At 39.8% G+C, this 19898-nt stretch overlaps 1 protein-coding gene across 3 annotated transcripts in view; it reads right to left on the reverse strand.

The window, feature by feature from the left end:
* Nucleotides 1–1326: 1326 nt before the first annotated feature.
* ATF7IP (activating transcription factor 7 interacting protein) overlaps nt 1327–19898 on the reverse strand; it is a 105654-nt gene continuing 87082 nt past the window's right edge. For 2 of the 3 annotated variants that reach the window (XM_074166552.1, XM_074166560.1), the window contains exons 11-15: nt 15536–15614; nt 9786–9941; nt 8661–8846; nt 4870–4982; nt 1327–2602 (exon numbers count right to left, since the gene is read on the reverse strand). In XM_074166552.1, the coding sequence (XP_074022653.1) occupies nt 2186–2602; nt 4870–4982; nt 8661–8846; nt 9786–9941; nt 15536–15614 (951 nt within the window). In that variant the 3' untranslated portion in view covers nt 1327–2185. Of the gene's footprint in view, nt 2603–4869; nt 4983–8660; nt 8847–9785; nt 9945–15535; nt 15615–19898 lie in introns of all 3 variants that reach the window. The other variant, XM_074166542.1, reaches the window with a different exon arrangement.

A 19898-nucleotide genomic window follows, 5' to 3' on the forward strand; every position in this document is an offset into this window, starting at 1 on the left:
CTCTAATACAGAACTGGCTTTGTAAGGACCCAACTTAAGTCCGGAAGTAGACTAAATGCATCATTAAGTAATTATTCCTTGAAATAGGCAGACAAAACATTTAATTAAACATAGAAAAACTCAAGGCATTATCGATTATTGGCACCAGTAATACAGGGACAACTGTTATTCAAAGGAAAGGTTACACATCCTTCACGCAAGAGATTCAGTGTGAACCTTCTCTTGTGATACTTGGGATTTAGACAGAATTTTTCCTCACCCAAATCAATAAAACTGCTGTACTTTACTTTAAATGCAAGTTTCCATACAGAAAATACTCGTTACTCACCTGACAGAAGTGACAAACCCAGCTACGTGAAGGAGTGCAGTAAAATAGCATAGAAGTCTACAATGCTGTTTCTTTCACTGATGAAGGTTCTCTAAGGGAACACAACTGAAGAACCCATAATCTCATAGCACATTTTACCGGCCATGCTTTGGGATTTAATTTTCCCCACCCTTTCTCAACCTTGCTTTACATTTTAAAATGTTGGTTTTAAGAAAGAGAGCATTGAAATTAAAAAATGTTACCTTCTACGGCTTTGCTACATGGTGAAGTAGATTTAAAAAAAAAAAAAAAAAAAAAAACACACAACAAACTCCCTTCTGAATCCACCGTTTAGTTTCACTGGGCAGAACGAGACCGAAAAATGCAAAAATAACCACCTTCCATATACTTTCTTCTCCAGGTGTGTCACCATTTGGTTATGCAAAAAGCACGTTTAACATGTCAATGACAGCGGGGCAGATTTACCAATTTCTTTTCTCGGCTCAGAAGCATCATGAAAGCACCTATTTTAACATTTGCTCACGAGTTTTAGGCCAGTGTCTAAAATAGTTTCTAAATTGCTCCGGGTGTGTTAGGTTTCCGCAGAGGGAGGCAGGTGATGAGACAGAGAAGAGGACAGAGAAGCCAGCTTCTTATCTTTTTGTACTAACTGAATATCCCGACTAAGTGCAAACAGCAAGAAGCTTTCATGGTGCCACACCACAGGGGTTTCTTCTTTGGCTGAACTGCAGCATTAACAGCTTTCCCGAAAGAACGGGGAAAGGCTCTGGTGGAAAATACTGTCTGTATACTCTTAATATTCTGGACAGGACAAAAACAACTACTCAAGAATTACAGTGAGGAAAGGGTCAAATGATACCGCAGATAAAAATGAATCCATCCTCATCAGATGTTACACCTCCTGGTCTTTACAGAAATAATAATTACTGCAGGCCAGGAAAATGAGAAGCAGAAGGGTAAAGGGAAAAATAACTCCAAGCAAATAAAAGCACACCACAAGGTATCTGGCTACATTTATTTCTGAAATTATTCTTTAAGGCACAAAATAAATCTAAAAAATAGGGCTGGATGTGTGAGGGGAGGGACAGAGAAGTAAGTTATCTGAGCTAGAGAGGTGTGAATGCAGTCTCTACAATCCAGTTTCAGATCTGACCTAGGAACGCTCCCAACGTGAGTGGGGCAGGATGGTGCAAGTAGAGGAGCGTTATTTAGGAGAGGCAGGACATAGTGGGGTGATTCGTATTTCTTTTTTCCCCACCACCTCTGACTTTCCACAACATATTGGTTCCCTGGCCAGACTCAAGTTCCCTTCCCTCCCCTTAGAGAGCTCATTACAGTTTGTAAAATCAGACCAGACCACTCAATTTTCCAGTACAAAAGCGAGACCTTGAGCCACCCTTCGTACGGCAGCTTGCTCACAGAGCGGTGGGGGGCAGGAGGCAAGTCTGTTCTTGCCCTCGTCTTAGTGCCTTGACAGATATTACAGATGTGTGTGCTTTGCTTCAGACAAACTGTAATTTATTACTTTGTTCCCGCTCTGAAGCAGAATCTCAGGCATCCAGGGTGCCCTTGGATAAAGGGTAGGTAGGTATCTGGGTGGAACAGCTCTCATGGAAGGGAAAATGCAGTTTTCAAACTGACCATGACTTGAGCTATCCAGAAAAAACAGGCTCTCTTGCTGCAGGTGAGACTTTATTTTTCTTTTGGTTCTGAATGCATGTAGTGTATCACACAACTGTCTAAAATCATCCTGCAGAGAGTGGATTTAAAAGTGAATTTCATGCATGAGATCAACCCTCCAAAATGGGGGTAATTCTTGGTAGTAGGACAGGTTTAAAGGCTCCAAAGATCTCTAGTTTAACTGCTCTGGGAAGAGATCACATCTGTGGACTGGGGGTCACAGAAGGGTCCAAAACGTCCATAGATGTCCTTAGCCCGGACCGCAAAGTAGTATTTGCTGCCAGACACAAACTGCGTGAGAGTGCATGCCATAGGTAGCGGGAGGGCCTTCACTTCCCCGATCTTCTTCCACTGCGAGGGCATGGTGGCACTCGGGTCCTCGTGGTAGGCGTAGAGATGGTAACTGTCCACAGTGGCACAGCTCCGGTCCACCTCCATGACACTCCACGACAGCACAATACCATTCTGGCTCTGTACCCGTGCCAGCTTCAGCTGTGGCTTTTGAGGTGGAGAAGTGTTGGCAGCTTCAGGGGGCAGACGGGGTGGCTGTGGTGCCTCCGGGAGTGGGGCAGGATGTATAGGGCGTGGTGGCTCCTAAGCAAGGTAAGAGCAATAAGGGAAAGGTCAAGAGTCTACAGCAGAGGAAGGAGGCTTTAATTCATCATTTTTCCAGGCAAATGGAAGCAAAGGAGCCTGCAGTCCCCAGCCATCACAGCTCTAAGTCCTGGGTGTGGAGAGTGCACGGGCAAGAGAGCAGCAGCACAGGTTGGGAAGGGGTGGGACCAAGGAGGCCATAAATTACTATTATTTGCATATAACTCCCTAGCTGTACAGATGATCGCTGCCACAGTTATTTCCCTGGATCCTCTTTGCTTCCCACCCAAGAGGCCATGGACTGGATACCGTGCCCTTTCCCAAGGCTGAGCAGGCAGCTTCTCGATGACTTTGAGCTAATCTACATTTGGGCTGCCGTTCCCACATTACCCAAAACACCTCCGGCAGTGGATTAAGCTGACAACTCATCGTCTTTTCAACAGGCAGGTTTTCAGTCACAGAAGGAAGAATGAATAACGGTGGCACATGGATTTTATCCCCTTAAATTTATCACAAAAACTCAGCCTTAGCTTCCAGAAAATTTTGAAATAAGGCCACAAACGTGGCTTTCCATTGCCTTTTTTTTTTTTTTTTTAAATAGCACAGAAACAGTTCTAAGGTCTCTAATTTATGTTAGTTAAGATGAACTTAGGAATGTGGTTACAATGACTACAAAATTTTGTTATTCTTCAAGCCAGCGGCCTTTGAGGTTGGAATCTTGGGCAGTTTTTGTCATCTTAAGTGTTCTGTGTGATACTGGCTTGATTTATTCTCATTGTTTATCGCTGGAGAACGACGCACAAAGTTGAACGGTGTCTAGATTGAAGGAATGGTGAGCCACCTTCTTCGTAATGTATTTACCATTTCAGGACATCACAGGCGATGTTACTGGCCAACAGTGAGCATGCAGGCAATGTATTTGGTTCAGTCTCAACAACAAAACCATATGAAACATGTCCAGCTCTGGGGCTCTCAGCACAGGAAAGACATGGACCTGTTGGAGCAGGTCCAGAGGAGGGCCACAAAAACGATCAGGGGGATGGAACATTTCTTCTATGAGGACAGGCTGAGAGAGCTGGGGCTGTTCAGCCTGGGGAAAAGGGGCTTGTAAGAAAGATAGGGACAAACGTTTTAGCAGGATCTATTGTAACAGCACAGAGTAATCATTTTAAACTAAAAGAGGGTAGATTTAGACTAGATACTGGAAGAAATTTTTTACAATGATGGCGGTGAAACCCTGGAACAAGTTGCCCAGGGAGGTGGTAAATGCTCCATCCCTGGACACATCCAAGGTCAGGATGGATGGGGCTCTGAGCAACCTGATCTAGTTGAAGATGTCCCTGCTCATTGCCAGAGGGTTGGACTAGATGACTTTAAAGGTCCTTTTCAACCCAAACTATTCTATGATTCTACAAAATGAGTCAGAGTAAATTCTCACTTACGTAAAGGGGGATGAGGTGCTGCAGAAGTAATTACCCCCAACAGTGATTAAAAAAAAAACTCTGAAATTTGGGAGCTGGCAACCTTGAGGATCAAAATAATATACAAAATGAAGTGATACAACACAAGTTGCTCTCACCACCTGATGATGGGTTACCCAGTCCATCCCGAGCAGTGATAATGGAACTCTGCCAACTCTGGCCAACCCCCATTAATATACTGAGCATGATGTCTGTGGTATGGAATATTCCTTTTGGCCAGCTTGTCCTGTCTCTGTTCCCTCTCAGCTTCTATGGGAAGCTGAAAAAGTCCTTGACTAATACAAACATTACTTAGCAACAACTAAACCAGTACCTGTCATCAACATTACTCTCATACTAAATCCAAAACACAGCAGCTACTAGAAAGAAAATTAGCTCTATCCCAGCTGAAACCAGGACATTCAGTTTTGCAAACAGCTGTACTGAGAAACTGGTCATTCAATCTGTAGCCAAACCATGACTAAACCTTTTAGTGACAGTTCTTCCCTTGACTCCGCAAGTCACCTGCAAACATTAATGGACGATTTTTCAGTATGTGCTACTGGTGATGTGGAGAACTCTGGGGTAAGCTAAGAGGTTGCCGAGCTTTTACCATTCTTGGCAGAAGTTGCTGTAGGTGACCCTACACAGTTGCTGTGTAGGGTGGTGCTCTGCAGGTGAACTGGCTGCAAAGTATCTACAAGGCATTTCGCTATTCTGCAGTTCACACTAAGAAACAATCTGAAAGACGTTAATGCAGAGACAAGCCTGCAAACAGCGTTAAGTAATTTCAAAATGACTACTCACAGCATGCACTTGTGGTGGTCGATGATGCACTGTAAGCTGAGGTGCTCCAGATCCAAGAGTCAGTCCGTTGTTCATAACATATGCAGTTGTCTGAGGCATTCGTACCGTCATACCTGTAAGAAACACAGTGAATGCACTTTTGAGTATTCAATACTTAAAATCAGCTAAATAGAACATTAGAAGACCAACTCCTTGGTTGGGTTGGATGACACCAAATTTCGAACTGACATGCTCTCCTCAAACTGCCAGCAGACTGATGAAGACCTGTATGACAACAAAACCACCTCCCATCCCCTGAAGCTGTAAAAAGTGAAAGTAAGCAGGTGCTTGTGTCTGCAGAGGGGACAGAATGATGTTTAATAACTGACATAATGAAAGAAGTGGGCAGGGAGGGGAAGTGCGGGAGATACAGAGAACTTAAGTAGGAAAAGAAAAATTACTTTGGAATTCAGAAAGGAAAAGATAAATGCTGCTGCAGCAGAATGATATCCAGTCAGTATTCAAATGCTAGAAGGCTGTGCTGTGGATGGCATTGAAAACAAAAAAGATAAGTCACTGTGCAAGAAGCTTGTCCTCCCTCACAGAACAGACACCCCAATGGATGTTACTCACAGGTGTTACCATTTCATTCATTCCAACAGCAAGCTGACCTGACTGGCAGGAATAAACTAAGTAGATTTACAGCCTTACAGAGAATATCCAGAACTCTTGCAAACTATCAAGTTTTCATTCGTTTTATACTACATCTCACTCTCTAACATTTTGTTGGTTTACTGGTGGAAAATGTATGTTCTGTGAGCTTGAAGCTTTTGCTAATTATTATGGGTGGTCTAGGGTGTCCCTCTATTTCTGTCTAGAAATACAAGATTTGGGGCAATCTCCACCACCCCCTAGTTCCACACTTGCATGAGATTGAAGCATTCTAATACTCCAGAAGAGAAAGCTCACAGGGCAACATGTCAGGAAACCACAGCTATTGTATGGTAATTTCTTCTCTATATAAGCAGTCATCAAACTACGATCATAGGTAATCTGCGAGTCTGCAGCATGCAATTCAGAGTTCTAAACCTTAATACTTTATTATAATAAAGTGCTGAACTCTAGGTAATTGCTTCACGTCTTTTTCCAATTGGCATGTCTATCTAAGAAGATAAAGCAGCTGTGCAAACTCCTGCAGGATAAACAGTCACCTGAACTGGCTGTTTCGTACCTATGAGAATCTAATCAGACGCTGTTTTAGCATGACTGTCATCTTATCTCAAGAAATTACAATAATCTGAAGAAAGAAGGACAGAAATGCCTTTATAAGACATAAGGTACAAATTTTGCATTATTTCTAGGTAGGCATACTACTTGGCTGAGGTCTAAGTACAAAATTACAATTTGCAAAACACTTTGGATGAGTTCTCACAGCTAATCTTTTGAAGACAAAGTGCCAAGATCTTACTCCTAAAGCATCTGCTACTGACACTAAAGACTGTTTCAATGATAATATAAACTAATACGCATCAGTAGCAGCATCTCTGAAAACTGTGTAACAACGACGGTGAAAAATGTAGAATGGACTCATGACAGCTAAAAGGGATCAAGAAACATGACCGCTGTTTTGTTAACAACACGTGAAATCTCTCTACCTGGTATGCAAATACAAAGCCTTGAAATAATCTCTATTCTAACTAAACCGGTCTTTTCTCTACTCAGGCTAACCATCTGGCTTCCTTGTCCTGAGGTACAGGGAACGCACAACGCTATGGAGGAGCCGTCATTTTCTTATGTCTTATGTAGCTTGTCAGACAGTAGTATTGTATAATGCAGACACATACTTTCACATATTTTCAAGCCAGAGTAACCAAACTGTCCCTAACAGAGCCACATAAAAGCCCAGGTTTGAAGGGACCTCTGGAGATTATCTGGCCCAACCTTCTATTGAAAGAACACCCTTAGGTCATTCAGGGTCTGGTCAAGCTGAATCTTAATTATTTTGGCAGAAACCTGCCTTGATTTCTGAGAATTTGTAAGCAGACAACTGAAGGATAAGTATTCATTGTATCACTGGACCATTGGGTCAGAAACACATTACACAGAGATCTGTTGTTGGATGACCTTGCCCAAAAAACCGTATGAATTCCCTACTTCATTGAGTTCTCCTAGAAAAGCCATTACAATAGCTATTACCTATCATATGTTCTTCAACAATGCATTAATTATCTGTAGATATTAATAGTACAGTAGATATTAAAAGGTATTCTGTAGATATTAATACTAGTGATGTGTATTTAATCATAATAACTGCTCTAAGAAGTGTTAAAATTCTGTCAAAACCATGTATGTTCTATTCTGGTACTAAAGCAGAAAATACTAATAAAAATAAGTAACGTAAGAGAATGCACGGTTAAGTACTCAAAATTCATTCCAAAACAACAGGTAGATCACACATGTCTAACTTGTAGCTAAGGGTAATAATGAAGAAAACTACGTGTGGGCTGAGGTTACTTTGCCTTTTATGGCCTTTTGCCAACAGGAACACAAGATGCGGACATGCCCCTCAGAAGATACTGCTGGTCAGAAGAACCTGAACTCAAATGCATGCGGCACAAGAATGTAAGAAGTTTAAGAACTATGAAGAAGCAGTCTGAAAAGAACAATTTTCTCACACCCTGACATTTCATAGAGATCACTCAAGAACTGTCTGATTAGCTTCTGTTTAGGAAGCGCAGCTGATTTTTCACAGCCTATGGCAAAGCAGCTAAATCCAGCTCTAAGAGATACTTAGAATTAAATTGCTACAAACATACATGGATACTCTCCTTTCCAAAACCTGTTGTTTCAGAACAATGAATTAATTATTTCTGCGCAAACCTACACAGATAGAGCCTTACACGGCTCAAGCACTCAGTGTTCCGAGTCTGGCTTATACAGATGGTGTCTAAAAATTCACTACCTGTATGTCACAAAAGTAGGCTCATACTCAGTGGACTAGAACAGGGAAATTTATGTTTAACGTAATGGTGTTAAAACAACCATAGTGTACAAATTATGGGGAGCTAAAAAAAGGGCAGTTAAGATCCATCACCTCATAACAAAATATAAACTATCATTTAACTTTAAGGTCTTTATTTTTGATATCTGCTCCTCATTTCAGAAAATGAGTTTACTGCTATGGGAAGATGACAGTTACATGTTTGCAAAGTCCATATGAACTTGCCGACGTCTCTAGTCAAGGAAACTCCAGCTTGCATCAATTTCTGATACATTTGGTGAGAAATTTTATCTGTCCAGGCCTAGAGAAAATAGGAAAATTCACTGGGCATAGGACATCAGAGATTGTTGAGGAATTACATTAGGATGCCTGATATAAATCTAACTTTTAGACAGGAAATCGAACACGATTTACTGCATACTTATATGTTTTAATCTTACTCCATAATAAAAAATGGTCTCTAACTATCTTTCTACAAAACGCTGGTGCTCATCACCTTACCTTTCGCTACCTTGTAAAGTATTGGGCATGTCATTCAGAGATTCTTAATTAGCAGAGTTAGTGCCTCAGATGACTTAAATCCAGTTTTTCCTCATTCACATAGCTGCACGGGGAATGGTTTCTTAAAAGCCTGAGATTTTCTCAAGTCTGTAAGCTGGAAACCATAGCCTCTGTAATTTCGACTAGTATTGTGAAACAAACCCAAAACCAAAGAACCAAACAACAAACACAAACCAGACCCCACATCCATCAGGTAGAACATATCAAGCTGTGTCATGCTAAAATGTGCATGGAAGAAAGCATCCCCTACCTCCAGCCTGTGGGTTGACTGGCCTTAAACCTGGGCTTGGCATGACAGCCCCTCGTACAGGCGTCTGAGCTGGTGGTGCAGGAAGAGTGGTGTAAACCACCTGATGGTTAGCGGGGGTTCTTGGTATTGGGAGTTTTGCAGCAGTTTGAGTCATTGGCCGATGAGTTACATTCACTGTTGTCGGAGCTGGAAAAAGACAGACAGACCACAACCTAGGATGGAATTCCATGACATTAAGCTGATAGGCCTATTCCAGAGTACACACCTCCTTTGGAAAACTGACTCATCTGAGCCATGCAAGAGAAAAACTGTCTCCATGAAACTCTGTCTGCTTTTAATAATGTAAGAAAAGAGAAAACGGCCTAAACAAACAGTTAATTTTCACCAGAAATAACAATGCCAATATATGTACAAATTCCAAACGGAAAAGGTAAAAGAAAAAAAAAAGGTCCTGAATGTAAGCACAGCTGTGGAGAATATAAAAGCCACCACCAATAAGTCTGTAGAACAGATCAGTCATAAGACAATTCCAATGCCAACTAACCTTCAACAATCATCTACAGAAGAAGAGAATAAAATAAAGGAAAAAAAAGGATCTATTTTCCCTTATGTTAGAAAGAAAAGAAAAAAAAAAAAATCACACTGCAGACAAAATAACATTCAACTAGGGATGGAACCTCAATGGAACATTCACTCTGCCAAAAGGATTAATTGCCAAGTGCAGGTGGAGAGAGCTAGGAGTGATGTTGCTAATGTTTTTTTCCCGCATTACTTAAATAACGCAACAGCTACAGTTTTATTCTCCTTCACTTTTACAAGTGAATACACTTAACTTCCACGACCAGGAATTTGCAGGATTTCCTCCACTCCATGGAATTAATTTGATCCTGAATTGTTTCCAAACCAATTGGACTATCTATCCCTTCACTTCATCAGTTAAAAAAAATAATTAATTAAATTACAGGAAACTGACTAGAATGGAAGAGTAAAAAAATGACTCAAATATTCTGAATATTCACCTGAAAAGATTAGCACAATGTAGAGCACATAAGAGTCTGGTTTAAGGAAGGAAAAGAAAAAAAAAAGCAGTCATTGCATTCCCATGATGACATAGAATGAAGTTACCTGTAGGTAATACATGTATGGTGGTCTGGGAAGGTCCACTCGTTGGCACACCTGCCTGCTGCACGGGGTTTGGCTGCAAAGGCTGCAAGGGGCGAGCCAAGGGCTGGGTGGAAATGCTCAATCCCGTAACAGGTGTCTGGTTTTGCTTCTTGCCATCTGCTTTAAAACAAAATGCAGTTGTAGACAACAGCAATCAGAAATAAGAACATCACAGAGTTTTTAAATCTTTTTTCCCCCCCATCATTCACAGATTAGCAAAAAATATTTCCTAGCATGACATTTCTTTGATCTTTTCATTCTGCAAATGAAACTGTAAAAAATTCATCCAATTCCTCTCACTTTCATCATTCCAGCCTTTTCCCCCCATACTCCATGATGTTCCATTCTATCATCACCAAGTCTGCGTGTTTCAGCCTAATTTTGAAACCTGAATTTAATGGAGCACTATGCCAAAGTCTTTAAAAGTTTCTATTAAAAAAAGAATAGTGTAAAACCTTAAAGGCCCAAATGCTGCTGTACTCGATTTGTTTCAAAAAAAGTGATAGAGCTCCCTAAACAAATCTTGTCTACCTTTGATGCTTTGATGCTTACATTTGTTATTCGCTGACTCTTTCTTTTGTCCAATCTGTTAGTCAGCTCTGTTTGTTGCTGTTCTAAATTTCCACGCTATTTTCTTAAAGAAGGGAAATAATTTTGTTATTTATAGAAAACTTAAAAAAAGGTAATTTGTTTTCTCACACCGACACCCTCCTTAACATGACTTACTGTCCTGTGAGAAGTGACAAATAGCCTCTGTATCTATAGTTTACTACAGCAGTATTCTTTCCTGCTTTAGTTTATTTGTGACAACATAAAATATTCATTTGAGTGCAGGTTTGTACGTAATCCAGCCTGTGCACAAGTTGAATAGAGAAATGAGAAGCTTTTGTCTGGATATTTCAAGTTAGAGTAGTAGTGGGCAGAGAGAAGGCACCACCAAAATGACAAAACACAAGATAAAAGAGTCAGTTAAGGGCATTCATTCAAAAAAAAATTTGCCCTAGTAAAATCGCACATGCAGTGGCCACTAATTTACTAAAAGAGCGCATAACATAAAAAATACATTAATAGATATTTTACTCTTGAGAAATCATATCAACAATATATTGAAGAACACATTTAGAAACTATCAATTAAGTATACTAACTAGATTTCAAAGCACTAAGAACAAGGTTAATGACAGTGTAGCTTAAAATGTTGGGGGTTTTAGCAGCTGGAGACTATTTTGATGGTCTCATCGAGCTGTCCTTAACAAGCTTGTAGCTACTAATAACTTGAAGTAGCAGTACCTTTCAAACTGCTATATGATAAATTAAATACAATTCAAGACCAGAAATACAATATAAATTGCAGACTATATTGTCTTTCCCCAGACTGAATAGCCGAGCTACTTCATTGAAGCCATCTGACAAAAATATAATTTCCTTTTCTTTCTTTTTTCAAAGTCTGTAAGAAGAGCGGTAAAGGGATGCTCATTTTGTAAACAAAAAGTGAGACGTTCCCTGCTGTTTCATCAACTATCAGGTCTTGTGATTAGTTCAAGCGGCTGTTATATTCCATGAGAATGAAAGACTTCCCAGGTTTCAACGAATTATTTGAGTCTGAAGACATTCCTACAGAGATGCATACGCCTGCTTGCTTTGAATATTGACAGACTGATGCACATTTCAACTGCCACTGAGTAATTTAAGTGATGCGAATGCATTCTTAGTCATGACTTAGAGAAGATATGCTCATCATCCAACTAGTAAGAACCCAGGCACGCTACTGCTGTTAAAACGTAGTTCAAGTGAAAATGACAGTCTGGACAAATGTGAAGGCTTTTTCGGTTTTTTGTTTTTAATCTCACACAGAATTCTCCAAGTTCATTTGTTCCTGATAAATCAAGAGCCCCGTGGAGATTCCAGTTGCTGGAAACTAGGTCAGGGCTGTACCAGCCACAGAAAATGATGAAAGATATCCAACTCGTCTTCACTAAATAAATGGAAATAAATAGCAAAGGCCAATTTAGCTATGTAAGTGAAAAATCAGCCAGAAAAACAGGAAGACTGAGTGCACAGTAAGCACAGGACTAAGGTTAAAAGTAACACAGGAACAGTTCCAATACTAAATGAACACAGCATCGTATTCATGAAAAATATGAAACTGGAGGAGACAGGACAAGCCGATTCATGGAAATGAGCATAATGGAAATCATTACTAGTGGAGGTGTAAGCAAAACTCCAAATCTAATACACAAAATTGCAGAGAAGAGCGGCTAATTTCCATGCAAGAAAATGGGTCTACAGTTATAGCAGGAAGGAGTTTTAATCAGCATACTAATTCAGAAGTGCTATAATGGAATTACAGAATAGCACACATATCATACACATATGATCCAGGAAGCTACAGATTTGTCAAACAGCTTATAAAAATGGATACTTGTGTGTATTTAATCATTTTTCCAACAAAAAGATAAATGCAAAAAAAATGTGGAACATGGTTGGTTTTGAGAGCACACTTGTGTATCTTTCCTAGATTACAAATCCATTTTAGTCTAGGGACAGGTATCAGCTAAATCTTAGTAGTTTTAGTATTTTTATGAAATAACTTGATGCAGTGCACTGAATAAATATTTAATAAAAAAAGAACAGCAAGGGGACTGTACAAGGGGTTCTAATTGACAAGTGGCTGAATATGAGCCAGCAGTGTGCCCAGGTGGCCAAGAAAGCCAACGGCATCCTGGCTTGTATTAGAAATAGCGTGACCAGCAGAAGTAGGAAGGTGATTGTGCCCCTGTACTCAGCACTGGTGAGGCCACACCTCGAGTATTGTGTCCAGTTTTGGGCACCTCAATACAAGAGAGATATCGAGGTGCTGGAGCGAGTGCAGAGGAGGGCAACGAAGCTGGTGAAAGGCCTGGAAAACAAATCATATGAAGAGTGGTTGAAGGAGCTGGGACTGTTTAGTATGAGGAAGAGGAGGCTGAGGGGAGACCTCATCACTCTCTACAACTACTTGAAAGGACACTGTAGAGAGGCTGGTGCTGGTCTCTTCGCACAGGTAATTAATGACAGAATGAGAGGGAATGGCTTCAAGCTCCAGCAGGGTAGGTTTAGACTGAACATTAGGAAAGAATTTTTCACAGAAAGAGTGGTCGGGCATTGGAATAGGCTGCCCAGGGAGGTGGTTGAGTCACCATCCCTGGATGTGTTTAAGAGACGTTTAGATGTGGTGTTGGGGGATATGGTATAGCGGAGAACTTTGTAGAGTAGGGTGGATGGTTGAACTCGATGATCCCAAGGGTCTCTTCCAACCTAGACGATTCTATGATTCTAAGTATTGCAAGATACTTGCAGACAGAAAAGTATCAAGACTACTTGGATAAAAGGATGACAACAATTGTTCTGAACAGGAATTAACAATACGGTTTCTTAAACGTTACACAACATTTTCACTAATAATTTTTGCACACATCAGAAGGTGTGCACTAAATTTAGTTGGCCAGTGTACTAAACTGGAAGATGCTACCAGTATGGAGGTGGACCAAAATACCTCACAGGAACAAAGCTGTAATTAAATAACAAAGCTTTTTATTACTTATTTGTGTAGTCCAATGCATCAAATTACTGACTCCTCACACGAACTCTAAACATAAACCAATCTGCGAGGCTGCAGACATCAGTGAGAGTCTGGCTTCTGCTTTGCAGTGAAGAGACCCACAGGAGCTAACTTGGGCCTTAAAGTACTTAGAGAAGAGTTTTTATAGCTGCATATGCAACCATGGTGTCGATTTTTAATGGTAATTGTGAAGACATACTTTAGGCAATCAGGGAGGAAAAAACTCTCCAAGAAATGTTACTTTTGGTAAAAAAAGATCAGCTGCAATACTGTGACATGCTACTTTAAAACATACCATAAATCCATTTATATCTCTTGGTGTCTTTTACAGAATATTAAATAGGAATTGGGTAGCTTAACCTTACCTGACAGAGCTCCACAGTCCAAGTGCAACCATCTTTTTATCTTCTTGAGAACTAACCCTCAGAAGAGATGACACTGATAAAAGCTTGATTCCCTATGCTATTCTGACTCTCACATAAGTCACAAAATCATCAAAATCCTGGCTAGAAATGACCTTTGGTGGGCATGTCCAACCTTTTGTGGAAGGTGGACTGTCACCAACACTAAATCAAATGTGCCTTGATGAATCTTCAGAACATTCAAGAGTGGAGTTTTTGCCATCCCTGGGTGCTGCACTGCCTTCCTACTGAGATTTCTTTTCCCCTCAAGCTCAACCTGAACCTCCTGAACTTGTAGTTCATGGTGACTGCCCTTTGATGTATCACCTGGCGCTGCTGAGAAGAGTTGTACTCCATCATCTTTGTAACTATCCTCCAAGTAGTTGTATGCTGTTACTGCATTGTCTCTCAGTTTGCACTTTGCCAAACATGCCATGGTTATGTCCATCTCTTCTCACAGGTCATGTGCTCTAGGTCCCCACCATCCTGTCACCATCTACTGGGGCCTCTCCAGAGCTACCACAACTGTTCTGAAGTCAAAGAAGGGGGAGCCAAAACTGGACACCATATTTCAGGTGTGGTCCCACCAGTGTCGATTTGGGGGGAATAATAACTGAAATTTAAATGAGAACACACTGTTGGCTCATATTCAATTCAGTGTCCACCATAGATCTTCTGCTGATAAAAGAACCAGACTGTCAGCTATCTGAACTGCATCATGCATCTCTAATACTTGTGCACCACATTAACTCCTTTTGGTGGTAACATTACATTTCACCCTCACCGAAAGAAATGCTACCACATCTCAGTATGATTTTCTATGTTTGCGTAATACAAATACAGAGCAAGTCAAAATATTAAGAACGAACATGTAGAACGTGAACGTGCTGGCTAGGGAGACAGCTACTGAGGTTGTCTAAAGGAATCAAAACTCGGTGGCTGGACATCAGAATGCAGCATAAAGGCATGCATTTGGAGAACACAGAATTAAAATTTTATCTCTAATAGTAGAAATACCAATTTTTCAGTTAAGATGACAGCGCAATACATAGCCTTAAGTACAGACTCTTAGTACTTCTCTGAAATACTACAATTCTTTGCTAATCCAATGCTAATTACAATTAGACCTGCCCATAGTTACACAAGACTTATAAAAATGTATTCTTTTAGAGGATGAAGTGCATCCACACTGCCAAAGGATATAAGAACACAACTATATTTACTCTAATCTTGGCATACAGTCTCAAAGCAAAGAACAGATCTGCATTTGGTATCTAAACTCTTCCACACAGTTTTTTTAGTTAAAAGATTAGAAGCTGAAATAATCTAATGCCTGAACACTTTAGAATTAAAAAGGTCTTTAATTAATCAGTATACAGAAAAAATAATACATCTAGAAAAACCTTCCAAAATATAATAAAGAATTCAAACATCTCAAATTATTCCACAAGCCTAACAGATTTAAGCATAGACAGCAACAATACTTAAATTAATGGAAAGGTAAAATCTTAAGGACTGTTTTACAGTAAGTAGAATTCCTTTTATTTAATGCCTATCAGAATTCTTTAATAACAGTCCTCTTTAACTGAAACACCAAGGAATAAAATACACTAAGCAGAAACTGAAGTTTATTGCTTTCTAGCATTCAAGGGATGAAACAATACTTGTAGCTCAATTACCCCTGCGGCTAGCAAAATCTTTTTCACCTACCTTGAGCAGAGCCATCATCCTCTTCATCCAGTGTAAGATCAATGACACCTCCTGAATCACTTCCTGTGACCTTCCCGCTCTGAAAGACAAAACTCCTTCATTTTGCAAAAGCAAATCCAGGGAACACAGGTGGAAAAGGGATACGAATTGAACATTGAGAAGGAGAGCTCTCAGAATTGATGCAGTTATTAGAAAGGAACTGATGAAATGAGCAGGAGGAAGAAATTTCAGACAAATTTCCCAAGACTTAAAAAACAGGCAATAATCAAATGACTGTACTGTGGTATCACATAAAGTTTTATTTTTAGCTTTGTAAGGAATAAAAAAAAAAACCAAACAACGATGACCAGCAGCATACTGTGATTTTACAGATAAATACATAAAAATTTGGTGCTATAGAGTATCTTTCAACTATGACTCTTAGTATGTTAATTCAGTTGTAATCTGTGCTTGCTTCTATAGTAGTATAACCTTTTGACAGAACAGTCACCAGGATAATACATCACTTCTCTTGAGACAGCTTGGCCTATGTGCCTGTAAAGAAACTGATTTCACAGTAACAGAAAGGGAAAGCTACGCTGGAACCTGTAACGCTTATAAAACGTCATCAAAAGCCATCAGAAAACTCTAATTGTATCCATCTTTTTAAAGTAATTGCATTACTGTTATTTTTATCCATTATCACAAATTTTAGCATTCTGTTATTCTACATATGAAGTCATTTGTAAACCATCTCTTTAAAGAGGTTAAAAGGATCTTTTAAGCTATTGTGAAGGCTAAATGTTATAAAAACCCCTAGAGAACCATCAAACAAGACTTATCTTCTGGATCAACTGCTGCCCCTTGGCTGTTCAGACCAGGGGGACCACCAACATTTTCCTTTAGGTGACGGAAAAAATACTGGAGGAGATCCTATATATTTCTGTGTTTTTAAATATACTTTGTAGGGAAAAAAAAATCTTGAATGATGTCAATTTCTAGTTTCTTAAACTTGCTGCAAGAATTAGGTTTTTTTTTTTTTGGTTTTGTGGAAGATATGATCATTTATTGTTGGACTGCTACCAGTTCATGGATTAGAGTAAACCAGGTTTCTTAGGACAGACAAATGGTTAGGAAAGGAACATAATTATCAAAACCTCTGAACAATTAACATGGAAAAAAGCATTATCAGCCCCACATGGCCTGTACAAATGCCAACATGGTAAATCCTATGAAGATTAGAGATTTTTCTGTGTGGACAGATGCAAAAAGCCTAAATATTGAGATTACTTGCTCTATGACCTTCTATTTGGTTAAAACTAAGCCTTTAAGGAGGTCCTAAAGACAATTCTCACACAGACAGTGCTTTGAGGAGAGGGAAAAGTGGCATGATTACTAAATGAAAACAAAAGCTGTGTCCAAATTATTTGTCACTGAATTTGGAATGCCTGACATGATTGATCTCTTCATTATGCATTATTATAACCTCATTTCTTCTTGCCTTAAGTTCTAATGCTGCCACTGATGAAATTCTGCTAATAACCTACATGATACACAACTTGAGTAAGAAATATCTAACTACTTATATTCACAAGTGATAGAAGAGACCTCTATAGGGATTCTATCTTTGCTATACAGAGAGAAACATCTTTCAGACTTATTAACCATGGAATTCTTTGGTTGAAGGATTTTTATTTCAAAGACTTTCCAGCTTCAGTTTTCTGAATATGATGAGCTGATTTACTCACTTGAAGCTTAAGTTAAAAGGCACATTCAAATAATCAATGATTACTTGATTAGCACAAAGACAAGAGGAATTTCTTTCCAACCTCATAATCTTCCTAGTCAATGATGTGTATTTTTGAACTATGGGTCTCTGCCAGGAGAAAGCAGACTGAAAAATAGAGAGGGAGATAAGGAACTGGAGAAAGAAAAAAAAACACACCAACAAACACTAAGCTATGCATTTCTCCCCACTAAAACATACATTAGTCTGAGGTATTTCCTTTCAATTTTTCCTCTGCAAGGAAATCTAAATCCTTAGAAAAATACTCTGAGAGCTAACTGTTTTGAAGCCCTATTTAACCATGTCAGTTGAGAAAGTTCTTTGAATTTCCAAGTCAGCAAGCATCACTGCATGCCTTTTTTATCTTGGTGTGTCTGGATGACCAAAATCTTGAGTTAGTTAAACACGCAACTGTTAAATGATAAATCCAATCAACCAACATGGTCTCATACACGTACTTTTCAGGAGGAAATATCTTCTTGTAGTTAACCATACTATTGAAGGTTTTCTACTAAACTACCCTGGCAGCAAATCTCCTCAACAGGAATTATCTGTAAGTAGTTAAGTTCTTTCCACAATCCACACTAGAAGTTGCACACCTGCAGGGCAGTGTTTTGAGAGGTGCTCTGTGGTACATCCCCTAGTCCCAGTTCCAGGGCACACACTCCAGCTACTGCAAGAAGATGCTGTATTCCACCCATGGCACACCCTCAAGCCCTGACTCCCCAGCCTCCCCAACTAGATTCCTCTAGTAACTCCCTTGAATGAAGTTCAGGGGTACAGGAAAATTTTAAGGAAACCCAAAACACTGAAAATGCCACACATTGTGTTTCCTACCTAGGGGGGGTATGGTGTAGGAGTGTTGCCACTTACCACCTGAATGGTAAAGACCTACAAATGGAACCATCTGGAACCATCCGGAACCATCCCTGCCAAAAGCAAGTTTTCAGAAAATCCTGTGCCCAACTAATCGAGAAAATAAACCCACCCTTTTTGAGTATAATGACTATTTAACTCAGAAACTCTCTCAGGGAAATTTTGTTGCTACGTTTGAGGGAAGGCTAGTCAGAAACAACTGCTACTGCTTCTGTAAAAAGAATGGAATGGGATTCTGAGGAGGAGACTGCCATGTCGCATATCAGAGGAGATTCAGACATGTTGCTCTGAGCAAAATTAGAAATCAGCTTTAACAAGGCTTGCAGCCCTGATGAAGGCAAAGGGAACCCCGATATTGGACTTTCAGTCATGTATGAACTACCTTCACACAAGTCTTTCAGCTCCTAGTATTAGATTTCAGCGAGCATGCAAGCATTTGGGCAGAAACTGGTAATGCAGAAAAGCCAAGTCGAGGCATTCTGGTCTGCTATCAGTTTTCAGCTTCCTCCAAATGCAGGAAGCCAAAAACCTGAACCTGCTTCAGCTGATCTCTGCAGAAGAGCACAGATGCAGGTGATGCAACCATAACACCTTTTTGTCAGCACAGTTACACTAGTGAAATAATTAAAACCATTTAATGAGAATGCAAAACATGCCCGGTGCTTTAGTTCACATATTGCCTAGCAAGTCTGAGTAACAGAAGATTCAGTGGCCTTAGAATATCAAATAAACAGGAACAGAAGCAAAATAACCACAGTAATACAAAGTGATCTCTATTTAAAGATCATAGTTACAGAAAAACCAAAGCAAACAAAACCACAATGCCCAAAACCACTGTTTTGTTTGTCGGAACCGGAGCACCAGTCACCAAACAAACCAGAAGTGGCCCATAAATCTGATAGTTTACAGCAGCATCTCAGTAGTTTCTAGTTATCAAACAAAAAAAAAGTTTACACTGAGTTTTTGAAAAAACGTAAACTGTCAAACTCCTTTTTCCATCCTTCTTAACAGCTCACGTATCTTAATGTATATGCCTTTAAACTCCAAGTAAGTGGATCTCCTCCAAAATACTGTCATTCACACTGCCATTTTGGACCTGTTTTATCCATAGCTGATGAAGTAACTTTGTACAACCTGGCAGGTGCAACATCATGAGCTGAACCATCGAGTTAACCACAACTGTATCCGAGCCGCCTCGATTTAAACTCTCCTCTGCTTTCATACAGCAGACAGCAGTGTAACAATCTTAACACAAAACAATGCAATGAAAAAATCAAATTAAAAATTAAGTTAAAAATGAAACCTAGCAAATCCTACTCTGAAATGTCACAGTTCTAAAAATAAATGTGAAATTTCTTTTTAGGAAGAGAGCAACAAAAATACAAAACTTCATCTTTTCCTGACCCCCTAATGTTAATATAGTCACATCTTTATTCTTCATCTGGTTGGTGAACTTCCATTTGTAATTAAGATGTTTTGCATAAAAACTGTGTCCTGTAACCGAACATTTCATACTTAAGTCTACTGTAGATCCAGCCCAAGAAGATGCATGCGATTTGGAGTTGAAAGGCAAAACACTAGGGTGAAGTAGGGGAAGAGACTGCAAGGTGTGATTAAGAGCAGAAACAAAGGTGAAAAAAGGAAGCAGGAGGAGGAAAAAAAGGAAGCAGGGGAAAAGAGAACTACAAGCCAAGCAGCAGCCGAGCGTGCACCACCACAAGT

This window comes from Numenius arquata, chromosome 2 (assembly GCF_964106895.1).
Source record: "Numenius arquata chromosome 2, bNumArq3.hap1.1, whole genome shotgun sequence".
NCBI lineage: Eukaryota > Metazoa > Chordata > Aves > Charadriiformes > Scolopacidae > Numenius > Numenius arquata.